Below are 16697 nucleotides of genomic sequence, written 5' to 3' on the forward strand. Positions count from 1 at the left end.
CCTTGTTCACCAAATCTATACCTATAGGCCAAACCTCTAGTTCAGAACAGACCTCTCTCCACTGGATAAACTACAATCCTAAATCCCTGGATTAAAATCAGGCTGAAACGTCAGCAACAAAATGGCAACAGGTTCCTGTTTTCAAGCTTGCTCCTGACAGATGACAGAGACTGATGATATAAAAATGCCACAACTGCTACTTGTGAGTAAAAAAAAATCAGAAAGCAGCTGGCTTATATGACCAGGTTCTAGTCTAAGAATCAAAACTGACTTATTTGAGGGAAAAATGATTGGGCTTAGGCTGAGTTAACAAGTAGACATTAATATTGTACTAACATTTATAATCTATATTGTACTCCATATCTATCCCTTCTGGAAACAATATACTATTTCCTCTTTACTAGAAAGAGGCAGAGCATTTAGGTCAGAGAAGGAGGTCTCACACTGTCATTCACAAATAAATTTTTTAAATTCTTCAAGTACTATATTACCTTGTCAAACACATTTCGGTATATGATGAAATATTCATCAGCTGGTCCTTCATCAGTACAGCCCACTCTCTCAGTTTCTGTGATTATGTATCTCTGCATTCTTTCCAAAAACTCCTTATCATGATTACTAATGATAGGAGGAAGAATGGCATGTTTATTTATCGCAAACTCTTGAACAGACATTCCTTAACACTCTGTGCACTTGTTTCCCAGATAAAAGTCTAACTTGGATCCTGTTTTTGTAACAAAGCCAACATTTTGATCAAACCCTGAAAGAAAAAAAAAAGTCATCAGAATAAAGCTGAATAAACAGAAACATAAATTAATGCCAATTTTCTAATCTTTTTCAGTTCATGTCAGGAAGTTAAAAGATTCATTTGTAAAATAAAAAGACTTTATATGGATTTCTCTGAATCACAAAATCTTTAATTGTTGCACTTTTACATGTGGTTTCATATGTTCTTTTTGGTAATAGTCTACCCCCAGGGGCAGCTAGGTGGCGCAGTGGATAGAGCACCGGCCCTGAATTCAGAAGGATCCGAGTTCAAATCTGGCCTCAGACACATAACACTTACTAGCTGTGTGACCCTGGGCAAGTCACTTAACCCCATTGCCTGACCAAAAAAAAATAGTCTACCTCCAAAATCTTTCTCAAATCTGTTCCATCCTCTCTATTCCCACTGTCACCATTCCAGAATAGGCCCTCAATACTGAGGCATCTGGTACTGCTGCAATGCCTTCTAGCAGGTCTTGTCAATTCTACTTTCCTCTCCCCTAGATCCATCCTCACACCTCTGCCAGGCTTTGCTTCTTTTGGTATCAGTGAACCTTTGTTCAAAAATTTTCATTGGCTATTTCTCACTAAGTCATGATGGCTGCCATATACATATACATATACATATATATATATATATATATATATATATATATATATATATATATATATATATACATATATATACACACACACACACACACACACACATGCATGTATGTATACATATATATAATTTATACAGTGTTATAATGGACAAATTTTGTTATCTCATTTGATCTTAACACCTTCTCTACATGACAAAGTACTACATTGTGGGACAGAAGCGACTGTGGGTTTGTCAAAAACACATACTCTGGAGGGTACTACCAGATTAGAAGAGCTGAAGTACAGGCCCAGTGATGAACTGCATGTCTGCTGTCTGAGGACCAGCTTAACAAAGTTGAGAAAGACTTATCACCAGCTTATTTGCAGAATGGTGAATTTGGGGCAGTATCAACTCATGAATAATGAATGAATGAAAATTATTTATTCAGTACTTACAAGTATAGTGTTGGGGATACAAAAACAAAAGCAAGACAGTTCCTGCCCCAAAAGAATTCACATTTTAGTGAGTGGACAGTATATAAAAGAGTGGTTCTTTGCTTTGAGAAATCACAGGAAAAGTGTAAGAACCAGAGGGAATATAATGATGTACCCTTTCCACAAGCAATGATAGCAGTAATTTGATTACTGTTCCCAGAGCAAAAGGCAAAAAGTGGGTGGCTCAGGTTGAGGTGTGGGAGAGAAGGCAGGAAGGGAGAAGAGCAGGCACAGGTGGGTGATAAGGTGACCAAGATAAACAGGTACAAGGGCAGCAATGTGGCTGGTGAGGCTGTGGAAAGGGGCAAAGAGTAGGACTTTCCTAAATAGTGAGCCAGGAGAAAATACTCACCAATCAGAAGAGTGGGGTAGAAGTTTCTCAAGGAGCTTATGAATAGGGGAACATACTATGCATACATATATAAGCAAATACAATATATGTAGAAAGGTAATTTGGGGGAGCTGAGATTTCTTAACAATTGGAGGTATCAGAAAGGTCTCATGGTAGACAATATATTTACCCAGTGACTTGAAAATATAATCAAAAGGACTTTAATCTGAAAAGAGAAAAATTGTACATATGTGTGTATGTACATACATATATATCTAGATATGTATATAAAGTTGGTTGTTGTCCTTCATTCTCAAGGAAGACCAAAATGATATCATTATGTTGGGAATCAAGGTATAGTATGTCCAACTGCAGCTGATCAGACCAATACAAGGTCAGAAGGCTCTACCATAGGTAAGACACAAATAGTCCACGTGAATTTTTGGAGTGGAGAGGTCTCTAAATTTGAATGTCTCACATTTCTTGCAAGCTACTGCAATTTTGTTTTGCTCATAAGAGCACAGCACTTTCTTTGATGAGGGCACACCATGCTGCCCTCTGTGCCAGTGTCTCCCATGCCAGGAAATCAGTTCCAAAGTTCTTCAGAGAGACCTTGAGAGTATCCTTGTATCACTTCCTCTGTGAGCACCTGCCTTGTGTGAGTTCTCTGTAAAATAGTTTCTTAGGTAAACATACATTTGGCATTTGAACAACATGGCAAGCCCACTGAATTTGTGCTCTATGAAGTAGAGTTTGAATGCTTGGCAGTTTAGCTCAAGAAAGGACCTCAGTGTCTGGTACCTTATCTTGCCATATAATCTTCAGAATTTTCCTAAGACACTTCAAATGCAAGCATTTCAGTTTCCTGGCATGTTGCAGGTATATAGTCCAGGTTTCACAGGCATACAACAATGACGTGAACACAATGGCTGTGTGGATCTTCAATTTTGTAAGCAGTCTAATACCTCTTCTCTCTCACACTTTCCTTCAGAGCTAGCTCTGGCAATGCATGAGTCAACCTCATCATCTACGTGAACATTCCTGGAAAGTATACTGCCAAGCATACCCACAGTGTTCAAAACTGCATTTGCTCTAACCAATGGTTCCACATGTGGATGGTGTAGAACCTGTGTATTTTTGGTGTTAGGCCAAAATTAGCAAAAGCAGCAGAGAACTGATCCATACTTTGTTGTATCTCAGCCTCAGAGGATGCATTGAGTGCACAATCATCTGCGAACAAAAAGTCATGCACCAATTCTCCCTCCACTTTACTCTTGGCTTATAGCCTTTTAAAGTTAAATAATTTGCCATCAATGCAGTAACTGACCTTGATGCTATTTTATTCTTGTCGAAAGCATCTGACAAAATTGCTAAAAACATCACACAAAAATGCATGGGAGAGGCAGTTAGGTGGCACAGTGGATAGAGCACCGGCCCTGAAGTCAGGAGGACTTGAGTTCAAATGCGGCCTCAGACCAAACACTTGACACTTACTAGCTATGTGACCTTGGGCAGTCACTTAATCCCATTGCGAAAAGAAAAGAAAAGAAAAGAAAAGAAAAGAAAAGAAAAGAAAAGAAAAGAAAAGAAAAGAAAAGAAAAGAAAAGAAAAGAAAAGAAAAGAAAAGAAAAGAAAAGAAAAGAAAAGAAAAGAAAAGAAAAGAAAAGAAAAGAAAAGAAAAGAAAATGCCTGGGAGCCAACACACAGCCTTGCTTTACTCCATTGGTGACTGGGAAAATGTAAGAGTATTGATGCTATGTTGCATTTATGCTAGATAGCAAGATGCTATCTACCTTCAGAGAAAGACATGACAAGTGGAATTATGCATAGCATGGTCTTACATACACGTATGTGACTGTATATGTGTATATATGTGTATGCTTATAGATATCTTTGTATATATGTGTGTGTGTGTGTGTGTGTGTGTGTGTGTGTGTGTGTGTGTGTGTGTGTGTGTGTGTGTATGTACATATCCAAGTTTAACTGTAGCCTTCTTTTGCGGTAGGGGGTGGGGAGGAGTAAGAGTGAAAAAAGTAAAGTAAAAAGTGTATAGCAGAGAACAAAAGAAAACCTAAAAGCAAGCCAAAAAAAGCTGGGTAGCTTTGAAAACAATGTGTAGTATTTATTATATAGGTTTGCTTGAAATGGAAATTTATTGTTTTATATTGAATCCTCTCTTATGTTCTGCTGTGTACATGGAAATGTTCTTTATTTTTTCTTTCTAAAAGACAATAAAAACAAAGAATTTTGGGGGGAAAAAAAAGAGATGAAGTGAGACTCAGAGGAACACATAAGAGAGGGGCAGCTAGGTGGTGCAGTGGATAGAGCACTGGCCCTGAAGTCAGGGAAGACCTGAGTTCAAATTCGGCCTCAGACCAAACAGCTGACACTTAATAGCTGTGTGACTCTGGGCAAGTCACTTAACCCCAATTGCTTAAAAAGAAAAAAAGAAAAAAAGAAAAAAAAAGGAAGACATAAGAGAAGACACCTCCAATCTACCTCTGTGAGAAGGTAGAAGGGCCACAGGTATTACACACTGTACATGTTATTGGAATTTTTCCAATGTATCAATCATCTGTGTTGACTTTTTTTCTTTCCAAAAATATTATTTGTCACATGGGATGGCTCTTTGGGAGAGGAAAAGGGAAGGATACAAGGGATACAATGGTGATATAAGAAACAGAAAACATCATTAAAGCTTATAATACAAAAATAAAGCAGGGGAAATACAAGTGGGAAATATTTAACAAAATAAAAATATAACAAACACAATGTTATTTGTGGTTTTCTAAGTCAATACACAGCCTGCAGAGATCTGTTTTCTATTTGAGTTTGATACCACTGGCCTAGATTATCATAATAAATTATTTTCTCCATCAATCATAATGGATCCACTACATTTGACCTCTACCATCATATTCTCCAGTGCCTTGTATGAGGAAGCCAAAAGAGCACTATTACTATTGTTCCGTTGTTTCAGTTGTGTCTGACTCTCTTGTGACCCCATGTGGGGTTTCCTTGGCAAACATTGGAGTGGTTTGCCATTTCTTTCTCCAGCTCATATTACAGATGAAGAAACCGGGCAAACAGGGTTAAGTGATTTGCCCAGGGTCACACAACTAGTAAATGTCTGAGGCCAGATTTGTATTCAGGAAGATGTATGTGTCTTCCTGACTCTAGGCCCAGCACTCTATCCACTGCATCACCTCGATACCCCAAAAGAGCACTAAGGAAAACAGAAAAGATGGTAAGAGCTGTTGAACTAAACAAAGCAGGGAGTCCATTCTAGAGATAATAGTTTTGAGGTATTGATCCTCCAGCTATTTGAAAGAGAGGAAGATATCAACTGGAAGATTTCACAGACATTATTACCATGAAAATATCAATACCTATTGACCCCAGTCTGCCCATTTTCCCATCTCTACAAAACTATTATAAGGACTGGATGGAGGGGATCACTGAAGAAAGTATAAGACAACTTTTGCAAATTATATTCTTTATACACATATAGCTGACAGAAAGGCTCAGAGCTAATCCGATCCCTCTACACTTTATTGGCTATGAAAAAGCATTGGATTAAAGATGGTTTTCCAACAAGGCATCTCTCATGTGTATGTTAAAAATCATCTAATGGTCTTTGTGGTTTACATGAGTTCCTGAAAGCTGGAAAAACAGAAGTAACTTTGACAACCCTCTGATTATTTATATCACTTGAGGCACTAAATAGAGAGCTATATTTAGGTATTTACTAATGACATGGAGAATAGCCAGCTCAAAGTCCAAATGGAGAGGAATTCCCTATGCATGGTAAGCTTCTCCAGATGCTGTCTGTGGATGACATTTTAATGATTTCATCAGGTTCTAAAATACCACAGACAGCCATAATCTTTCAAAGGAGTTTGGAAAAACCAAGTGAACGAAGAATGATTATTGTCCATACTATGATATACAACTGTATGGACACAGCCCATAAAGCTCTCAGTATATTGATCTTGGACATAAACTGCAACTGGACAACTGAAATGAGTGCAGCATTCAATAGGAAGAAAACCCAAGTAACACAGCATATAGAAAACTGTGATATGGAAAACTGTACAGTGTTTTTAATGACTTCAAATCCCTTCTTGAAACTAAGGCTTATCTTTTTAACATTCACATTCTTCTGGTGATACTGGATGGCTGCAAGTCATGGAATATTACAAACTTGAAAAAATTAAAGTTGTACATCACCACAAAAGATGGACTACGTGAAGAGGTGGACCAGATACAAACTGAGAGGAGAGATGGCAGATGAACAGTTTATGTGCCCCACTAATAACTATATAATGTCAAGAGATCTACAAGAAGGCCTGAGAACAGTGAACTCCCCATAGAGCATTTTCAGGAAGACACAAACAGGAGTTCATTATAGTACAAGAAATAGCACAATGGATTTGATGTCAGAATACATAGGTCCAAATCCCAGCTCTGTAACTTACTACCTATGTGACTTTAGAAAAATCACTTTAACATTCTGGGTCTCAGTTTCCTCATTTTGGGGGGGGGGTTTGTTTGTTTGTTTGTTTTTTTAAAGAGGTGTTGTGTTAGATGAACTCTTTCCCTATCTAAATCTAGATTTTAAGAACCTTGAATAAGAAAGTAGGGACAGGTTGCAATGCTCAGTTATAGGAAGTACCCACATTGATGAGATCATTTATAGTTCTGTTGAAGTATGTGCATCACATCCCTCTACACTGCATATTCTATGAGTATAGAGACTATTTTACCTAAACTTTGTATAGCCCCTAACCTAGCACAATGCTCTTTGCACAAAATAAATGCTTAATTTTTTAAAATGTTTGTTGGATTCAAACAAAATATTGTTTCCTTTCCTGGAATGCAGTTCTTCTTCCCCTCTCCTATCTTGTTCTTCAAAGGTCCATCACAAATTTTACTTCCTCCATAACCTCAGGCAATATAAGAGTTCTCCTCTTCCTGAATGGCTTTAGTATTTACCATCTATACTATACATTTTGCTACCTTCTATATTTGGTACCTTACTATATTTAATCATCTTATAACAGAAAATAATGCTAATAAGAGCTCACATTTGAAAAGTTCTTTAGGGTTTGCAATGCACCTCAGTCAAAGTGAGACCTGGAAAAGACCTTAGCTTAAAAAGGCCAAAGTCTCCCAGTGCATCCTGGGCCATCTCCAGTCCCCCTGATCTCTATCTGGCCACTGGACTCAGATGGCTCTGGAGGAGAAAGGCTGGTGACCTTGCACAGCCCTCCCTCACTTAAATTCAATTCACTTGCAGGTCATGGCATCACTTCCCTGAGGTTATGGTCCTCTTTGAGAATGCAAGACAAATAACAGCAGCACCTCACATAATATTATCTCATTTAATCTTCATAACATTGTAAGGTAAATATTATTATCCTCATTTTACAGGTAAGGAAACTGAGGTCGAGAGGATTTGAATTCAGGTCTTTTTGACTCTAGATCCAGAGCCCTATCTACAATTCTTTAATATTTTTCAAATGTGTAAAATCTTATCTCCTCAAAGAACCTAACTTCATTGAAGGCAAGGAGAGTAACATATATAGGCTTCTGCATCCACTCTAACCCAAATACCAAGCCACAGGGCTAAACTCTTCACAGGTGTACAAATAGTTATTCTTCTCATTTTTAACACTAAAGTACTAATAGGAAAGCAAAGCAACAGGTCTTCTGCAAATTTAATAATTAAATATTAAACAAATTTGAGACCCCAAAAGTCATTTGATGTTCAAATCATTATATACTCCAAAGTTATATAGAGCATCATCTAACAAGAATTGCTGGGGGGGGGGGCAGCGCACAGCTAGGTGGTGCAGTGGATAGAGCACTGGCCTTGGAGTCAGAAGGACCTGAGTTCAAATCTGAATTCAGACACATAACACGTACTAGCTGTGTGACCCTGGGCAAGTCACTTAACCCCGACTGCCTTACCCCACCACCCCCCAAAAAAGAAAAAGAATTGAAGTATGAGGCTAGTTCCTGTGTCCCATCTGAATAACCCCAAATAATCACAACAGTTGTAAAGCTCAAATCTATTGTGTTTTAATAGTATAATGAATTGTGATATCCTGAAATCCCTAATTTAACTTCGTAAATATTTCCAGCGAGTTATCCAGTAGTGGTAATGGATTATGCCTAAATAACACCTCCCAAGTGGCTCAAACCAGTTCTTACCAAACAGGGGTAAAGGAAAATTAATTACTTCTACTATAGAAAGGACTAAAAATCCCTGGTATCATTTTTTCCAACTCTACACATAACTTAAAAACCAGAACTATAGCATTGTACTCCATGCATTGCGGACTGGGTTGGAAACAGATATTTTGTTAAATACTATCTTCCTGCTGAAAATAACAGAGCTATCACTTTATTTAACATGGCCAGGGCCTATTTACCAAGATCAGGTCTCCTGCCCAAAATTATGTGCAAGTGCCACATTTGTCTATCATTCTATCAGAAATGTTTTTTTTTGGGGGGGGGGCAGCTAGGTGACGCAGTGGATAGAGTTCAGGCCAGTACTCTGGCCTGAGTACTCAGGTACTCAGGAGTACCTGAGTTCAAATCCAGCCTCAGACACTTGACACTTACTAGCTGTGTGACCCTGGGCAAGTTATTTAACCCTGATTGCCTAAGCAAAAGAAAAAAAAAGTTTTTTTCTCTTTTTTTAAAATAAATACTAGAAAAGCAATTTATTATATAAAAAAAACAGAGAGATGTGAACTAAATGATAATACAATCGGATAGATTTATTACTGGCTGAACGGCCAGATTCAACATACAATTGTTAATAGTTTGATGTCAACCTGGAAAGACATTTGTGCTTGGGTTGATGCTATTTAATATTTTTATCAATGACTTAAAGGCATAGATGGCATCCTCATCAAATTTACAGATGACACAAAGCCAAGGATAGCTAACACATTGGAGGACAGAGTCCAGATCCAAAAAGATCTTTGATGGAACAAAACAATGAGTTAAATAAGATAAAATTTAATGAATATTGATGCAAAATCTTATACTTCAGTTCAAAACGTTGACTTTATTAAGTACAAGATGAGGATAGTATGGCTAGATAGCAGTTCATCTGAAAAATATAACAGTTTCATTGGACTGAAACTTAACATGAGTCAGCAGTGTAAGATGATAGCTGAAAAAGCTAATTCAATCTTGGGCTGCTTTAAGAAGCATAGCTTCAATTTGGAAGTATGCCCAAAGGGCTATAAAAAAGGGTTCATTTTAACAATCTTAGTCATTGCATAAGGTGCCTGTTATTGTGTACAAAGTCCTCTTGGTTCTGCTCACTTCACTCAGCATCAGATCATATAAGTCTTTCCAGGTTTTTCTGAATTCAGCCTGTTCATCATTTCTTACGGCACAACAGTATTCCATCACATTCATGTACCACAACTTTGACCCAGCAATAGCACTTCTAGGGCTGTATCCCAGAGAGATCATACAAATGGGAAAAGGACCTACATGTACAAAAATATTTATAGCAGCTCTTTTTGTGGTGGCAAAGAGTTGGAAATTGAGAGGATGCCCATCAATTGGGGAATGGCTGAGCAAGTTGTGGTATATGAATGTAATGGAATACTATTGCGCTATAAGAAATGATGAACAGGCTGGCTTTAGAAAAACCTGGAAAGACTTGTATCGTCTGATGCTGAGTGAAATGAGCAGAACCAGGAGAATGTTGTACACAGTAACAGCCACATTGTGAGATGACTAACACTGACAGACTTAACCCTTCTCAGCAATACAAGGATCTAAAACATCTCTAAAGGCCTCATGATGGAAAATGCCATCCACATCCAAGGGAAGAACTATGGTGTTTGAATGCAGATCGAAGCATACTATTTGCTATTTTTTTTTCTTCTGCTGTGTTTTGTTTCCTCTTTCTGGTGGTTCCTCCTATTGGTTCTAATTCTTACCTACAACATCACTAATGTGAAAATATGTTTAATAGGAATATATATGTATAGCCTATGTCAGATTGTGTGCTCTCTTGGGGAGGGAGGTGGGAAGGAAGGGGGGAGAAAAATTTAAAACTCACAAGCTTATAGAGGTGATTGTTGATAATTCAAAATAAATTAACTAATAAAAAAAGAGGGGGAAAAAAAAAGCATAGCTTCCAGGAATAGGGAAGCAATAGTCCCTTTGTACTCTGCCCTGGCTAGACAACAGTTGAAATATTTTACTCAGTTTTGGGCATCACATTGAGCAAGAAATTAGCTACAAGGGGGTAAAAAGCTTCCAGTCCATGTTGTATGAAGTACAACTGAAGGAAGTGAGATGTTTAACATTTAATAAATGCTTACTGATTGATTGAGAAGAGGAAGCTCAGTATACTTGAAAGGTTTATCTGTGGAAGATTGAAAAATCATTTGATTAATCAATCAATAAGTGCCTATGTGCCAGGCACTGTGGTAAGCACTGAGGATACAAAGAAAGGTAAAACAACAGTCTGTACTCTTAAGGAGCTCACAATTTAATGCGGGGGAGGAGGACAATGTGCAAATGCCTACATACAAACAAGTGACACACAAGATAAATTGGAAATAATCAACAGAGAGAAGACAATAGAACTAAGACACAAAAACACTTCCTATAGGACGTAGGATTTTAGCTGGAATTTGAAATAGAAGCTAGGAGGCAAAGATGAGGAAGGGGATGATTCCAAAGAAGGGAAAAGGCCTATGACAATGCCCAGAGTCAGTTGATAGAATGTTTTGTTCATGGAACAACAAGGAGGCCAATTTCATTGGACCAAAGACTGTATGAGGTAAAGACATATGGTAAAAGGGGAGAGGGGACCAAGATATGAAGGACTTTGAATGCCAAACAAAGGATTTTATATTTGATCCTGTTGGTGAAAGGGAACCACCAGAGTTTATCGACTAGGACAGTGATGTGGTCAGATCTGTGCTTTAGGAACAGCACTTTGGTGGCTGAATGTAGGATAGACTGGAGTGGGAAGAAACTTGAGGCAGGCAAACCCACCAGCACTCTACTGCCACAGTCCAGGCTGGGGGTGATAAAAGCAGAGTTCATGAACATGGAAGCTGGAACACTTGTGGATAATGGCAAGATCAAGGATATAACCATCTCTGTTTTGTGGTTGTGATCCAGTGGAGTAGGTCATGTGAAATGATTAGTTGAAGAACTATGAGGTTAGGGTGCTTGAGGGAGTACCAATACATATTTTTAAGTCTCCTACTCTGAAGATAGGAGTTGTGCAGGAGAAAAAGATTATGAGCCAGGCAATGAACTCGTTGAAGAAAAAAGGGGCATGTCCTGGAGGTCAGTAAACAACAGCTACCAGAATTTTGATTGGGTAAGGTAAGGGAAATAGGCATTTATATAGCACCTACTATGCTAAGTACTTCACAAATATTATCTCATTTATTCTCATAACAATCCTGTAAGGTAGGTGTTACTATTATCCCCATTTTATACAGTTGAGAAAACTAAAGCAAACAGAGGTTAAGTGACTTGCCCAGCGCCACGCAACTAGTAAATATCTGAGACCACATTTGAACTCAGGCCATCATGACTCCATGGCCAGCATGCTACCCACTTCACAACCTAGCTGGTATACGTGGATTGAGTGAACCTCAGAGGAGAAAAGGTTAAGGAGTAATGATGGTAGAGGAAAAACTCCCAAGTGGCAATGGGGAGAAAGGAGTATTTCAATTATCCCTACCTCAACCAGTGGAAAAGGTTGGACTGAGTGAAACCTGCAACCAGTGCTGGAAAGGGTGTCCAGAAATGCTGTGTCGTCAGGAAGGAATCAAGTCTTAGTAAGAGCCAGAAGATGGAAAAAATGGAAAAGGAAAGGATTTAAGATGGATTAGATATGTTCTGTTTGGCTATAAAAAATGGCAACAGGAACAATGGGTGGAAGTCGAAAAAAAGCAAATTTAGTCTTGACATCAGGAAAAGCATTTTAACAATTAGAGCTATGGTATTCCTTAACTGGAGATCTTCAAGCTGGGGCTGGATGACTACCTGGATATGTTGGACAGGGACTCCGGTTCAGGTACGGATCAGACTTGATGGCCACTGATGTCCGTTCAAAGTCTAAAAATCTATGAAATCCTTACTTGAAGTAGTTTTTTCAAATCTGTGTTCAAATCACAGATGAAAGAGAGAGGCAGCTAGGTGGCACAGAGCATAGAGTGCCTGACTTGGAGTGAGAAAGACCTCAGTTCCAATCCTGCCTCCCACACTTGAAGTCATTTTCCCTGGGCAAGTCACTTTAACCTCTCTCAGCCTCAATTTCCTCATCTGCAAAATAAGAATGCTAGCACCCATTATGCAGGGTTGTGTCGAGGATCAAGTTAAAACAAAATACAAGGAAAGCAGCGCCTATGTAAGTGCTAGCTATTGTTATTAAAAATAACACTGTCAAATGAAGTCTGAACAAAACTGCCCTTTCTCCAATTTTAGAAGAAGGTTCTCATGTACGGCACCCGCTATTCCGTGCTAATCTGCAAGCCTAAAACTTTGAACTGTTACCATAAATAATAAATTAATTCACTTTAAAGTTTTGATTTATCACTTTTTTTTTTAAACGGGAGAGGGGCATTGGAGGTCATGGGTATAATGCATGGAGCAGAAGAGTTGCTGGATTGGAGAAGGCACAAAATGTAGATGGCCCAGAGGTTACTGAATTTTCAGACATTTCACAATGTTACCTAAGATCTGGACACAAGAGAAGTCTTTCCAACCTTTTCTATCCATTCCGGCCCTGCTTCCCCGGTATTTTCGGGCCCTCGGGCGCGCCTGACTCGGGCTGCGACACCTTCAGGCACCGCCCGAGCCCCTTCTCCTTCTCTCTCAATCCCCTCCTCCAAATCCCGTTCCGCTACTTCTTTCTCCTTCTCTCTTCTTTCCTCTTCCTGCCTTCCACTTACTGCTTCTCCTCACCTGAGAACTGAGGCTTCAGACACTGATCGCCAGTAACTGAAAGCGGAAGGAGCTCGTAACCTAGGATCCCAGATCCTTGAACTGCATCATGGGAAGAGTAGTTCGGACTGAAGAAACCATGGAAGGAAAACTACAATTCCCAGAATGCTCCTCTCTCAAGACCTCCGGACCCGACAAAGGCCCTTCTCCTTCTGCCGTCTCCGTCTCACCCTGTAAGGGTCTTTAATTATGATCGTAGCTTTTGGAGATGTTTTCTTGATAGAAAAATTTTTAAAAGCTACCAAGCCAAGAAAGTTCAGAAGATTTAGGTAAAAAAAAGTGCGTCCAGAGTGGGTCGTAGGGGCGGGGAAGAAGGAAACACATTCCGGCATTTTAATCAGGCATTTAGCAGCGCCACCCATACCTGAGGGTCCTTGGCTGGAGCTGTAGGAAACCCCGTGAGTTGGCGGGGCGGTCTCTCTTTCGGATCCGCCATCAACGGGTGAGTGAGTGCATGCCTTGCGCTCCGTGGCGGAGCCTCCCTGCTTCCCACCCGGTGCTTTTGACCATCCCTTTTACCTTTTCTCTCACTTCAGGTGGACCCAGTGCCACGATGCAGATTTTCGTGAAGACTTTGACGGGGAAGACCATCACGCTTGAGGTACGGACCGCCTTGGCCTGAGGGGGTGGGGAGGCCCGGAAGGGGTATGAGGATCTCGAACCTCGTTTTTGTCTTGGGTCCGGGCTCTGAGCCTTGTTCTCGGGCCCGGCGTTTTTTGAGGCTCTTTTTTGATGCCGTGGTCTGCGGTGAGGTCTGAGAGCCAGTCTTTTTCCCCGAGGGCCGAGGTCGGGAGCCCCAGGTCTGGGACTTCGACCTCTCCCGCCGGAACTTGGTTCCCGGGGCCTGGCGCGGGGACCGATCTCTTTTACCCTAGGGACCCTGGGGCTCCGAGCACATGGGACCGGCGGGTTCCGATCTCTAGCCTGAGTGGGGCTGTGGGGGGGCGTTTTTCATGCCCCGGGACCTTGATAACCTGTCCACATACCGGCATAGTTAATGCAGTTCTGGGCTCTACTGGGAGTGGGTGTTTACCTACCCGGAAGACCCGGAGAATTTTAGAAGGGGGTGCCTATTTCCTAGGGGAAGTGGTTTAAACTAGGAAATAATTTTATTTTTAGGTCGAACCGTCTGATACTATTGAAAATGTCAAGGCCAAGATACAAGATAAGGAAGGCAAGTAGTGCACCTTTTTTCCTTCATTTGTTCACCGGTGTTGACCCAGAGACTTAAGTTGTTTCTGGAAGATTGTGTGCAAGGCATCATTTTGCTGTTTAAGGCACTGAGAATACAAAAAGGGAAGAGAAAAAAAAAACAGCCTATGCTTTAAGGGAAGCCAGGAAGTAGAGAATTTGAAAAGGGGTCAAGCTAGTGAAAAAGCCAGAAATGTCCCTTATTCGAGGAATGGTAAAGAGGCCAATGTCACTGGATCAAAGGAGGGTAGAGGGACATGGCACTGGGGAGGTAAGGTGTAAGAGGATAGGAAAATCAGGAAGGGGCCGGGTGGAAAAGAACTTTAAAAGCCAAATTATTTGATCTTGGGGGTAATAAAGGGACTGTGTGAGGGTAGTTAAATCTGGGAGTGATAAAGGAAGACAAGAGTTTTTTTGGGATAAAAGTGATTAAAAGGCTTTTAATTTTTAAGGTGCTTTTTTAAAATATCAAGCAAATTTCTGGGCTTTGTCTTTATTAGGTATTCCCCCTGATCAACAAAGATTGATTTTTGCGGGCAAGCAACTGGAAGATGGTCGAACTTTGTCTGACTACAACATTCAGAAGGTAGAAATTAACAAATACATTCAGTTGACATTTTTTTCTAGCCCTGGAATGCTAAATTGCTGGAAATCTAAGTAATTCAAGTTTGTCAACATAATTGTATCCGTATTTATGCAATGCAGTTAGTGTTCATAAAATGTCAAGAATACTAAAAATGACTTTCTAGTTAAGATCTGGATACTTACTGTTAGTATGCGTGTTCTGTTAAATAGGAATCTACCCTTCATCTTGTTCTGAGGCTTCGTGGTGGTGCCAAGAAGAGAAAGAAGAAGTCTTATACCACTCCCAAAAAGAACAAGCATAAGAGAAAGAAGGTTAAGCTTGCAGTTCTGAAGTACTATAAGGTAAATAAATATTTCCAATTTGAAGTCAGCAAGGAATTGTATTCCTAGGGAGATATATGGTGCTTTTTGGCCAAATGAGTTGTTTCTGCATTTATTTAAAAACTTTAATCCTACTTCATGGGAACTTTTGTCTTTTAGATTGGAAATGCTGTTCGTTGCTCTTGGACATTTATTTTAGCCACAATTTGATAACTGAGTTTCTGAAATGGGAGGCAAAAAAAGAGCTTCACCATAACAGCATGGAATTTCTGAACTTTGAGTGGTATTTGGGGAATTATATAAGTATAATAAGTTAATACGATCTTGTCAAGAGGAATAACAATAAGAAAATTTGAGTAGGTAAATTGAGCATTTTTTAAATGTTAAAAAAGGTTTCTTAAACTTTTTTTCTTCACTTTTGTAGGTTGATGAGAATGGCAAGATTAGCCGCCTTCGACGAGAGTGCCCTTCTGATGAATGTGGTGCTGGGGTCTTTATGGCTAGCCATTTTGACAGACATTATTGTGGCAAGTGTTGTCTAACCTACTGCTTCAACAAGCCAGAAGACAAGTAAATGTATATGTGTTAATAAAAAATAATCAACTATATTTTGAGTCATTAGGTTTATTCCATATTTGCCTGTTAAATGAGTTCCTGATCATCTAAGTCATCCTAAGCATTATGCTTTTGGCTCACAACAGTTTCTTTGCTGCTCTTATGTGTGCTTTACCTTGAAGGGAATCTGGAACATGCTAAGGGTGCTATCACTGAGAAGTTGGTTTATTCTTATTTGAAGGGCCTGTTTTTAATAGGACCGTTTTAGTGCCATATGAACATTCTCATAAAGTGGGCTTTCTTAAGATATCCTGTTAAATTTATGTGAAGATTTTTACTGTGTAGCAATAGCCAGACTTTAGCCTATGGTATTCATAATTTTAAAGAAGCCTGTCAGATTCCTGACAGGTAGAATTTCTGTACATGGCCAATGCTTGTTTTGCTTGACTGCATATTTGTTTAAAAGGGCTTTGCTTTTCCAGAGGGAGGAAAATAAATTTGCAACAGCCCTATAGGTATGCCACCTGAGCTTCAAATCTGTTAGCTACATTTCAGTTTCTCAGGATTCAGTGATCTACTTACTTTGAACTCTTGAAACTTTTGCTGTATTGAAAGGGTCAGTTTAATAGCTAATTTCTGAACCTTCGTTTTATATGCAATGGGGCAAGCTTTTGCTATCTAGATGAAAAATGCTTTGGAAGATTATATTAGTGGGAGGAAAGGCTCTGGGTGTACAATGAATTTATTTTCCTTATATGCCAGGCTATGGTAAAGATGTTGAATCTAATAATACTTTTTCAAAGCGTGAATAATATGGATGTAGCACATTAATTGCACTTCTCTTGTCACTTAAGC

At 39.4% G+C, this 16697-nt stretch overlaps 2 protein-coding genes across 4 annotated transcripts in view; one reads left to right on the forward strand and one right to left on the reverse strand.

Annotated features, from left to right (window-relative positions):
• The window catches only part of CLHC1 (clathrin heavy chain linker domain containing 1), a 62144-nt gene extending 48818 nt beyond the window's left edge, over nt 1-13326 (reverse strand). For 2 of the 3 annotated variants that reach the window (XM_078149520.1, XM_078149519.1), the window contains exons 1-2: nt 13152-13325; nt 492-760 (exon numbers count right to left, since the gene is read on the reverse strand). In XM_078149520.1, coding sequence (XP_078005646.1) covers nt 492-674 — 183 coding nt within the window. In that variant the 5' untranslated portion in view covers nt 675-760; nt 13152-13325. Of the gene's footprint in view, nt 1-491; nt 761-13151 lie in introns of all 3 variants that reach the window. The other variant, XM_020996255.2, reaches the window with a different exon arrangement.
• Nucleotides 13327-13587: 261 nt separating this feature from the next.
• RPS27A (ribosomal protein S27a) lies at nt 13588-15895 on the forward strand. Its single transcript, XM_020996259.2, has 6 exons — nt 13588-13632; nt 13727-13791; nt 14310-14364; nt 14882-14967; nt 15177-15308; nt 15712-15895. The coding sequence occupies exons 2-6, from the start codon at nt 13744-13746 to the stop codon at nt 15859-15861; spliced, it is 471 nt and encodes a 156-aa protein (XP_020851918.1). The 5' UTR covers nt 13588-13632; nt 13727-13743; the 3' UTR covers nt 15862-15895.
• Nucleotides 15896-16697: the final 802 nt, after the last annotated feature.

Source organism: Phascolarctos cinereus, unplaced genomic scaffold (genome assembly GCF_003287225.1).
Source record: "Phascolarctos cinereus isolate Bilbo 61053 unplaced genomic scaffold, phaCin_HiC Scaffold_2;HRSCAF=192, whole genome shotgun sequence".
In the NCBI taxonomy this organism is placed as follows: domain Eukaryota; kingdom Metazoa; phylum Chordata; class Mammalia; order Diprotodontia; family Phascolarctidae; genus Phascolarctos; species Phascolarctos cinereus.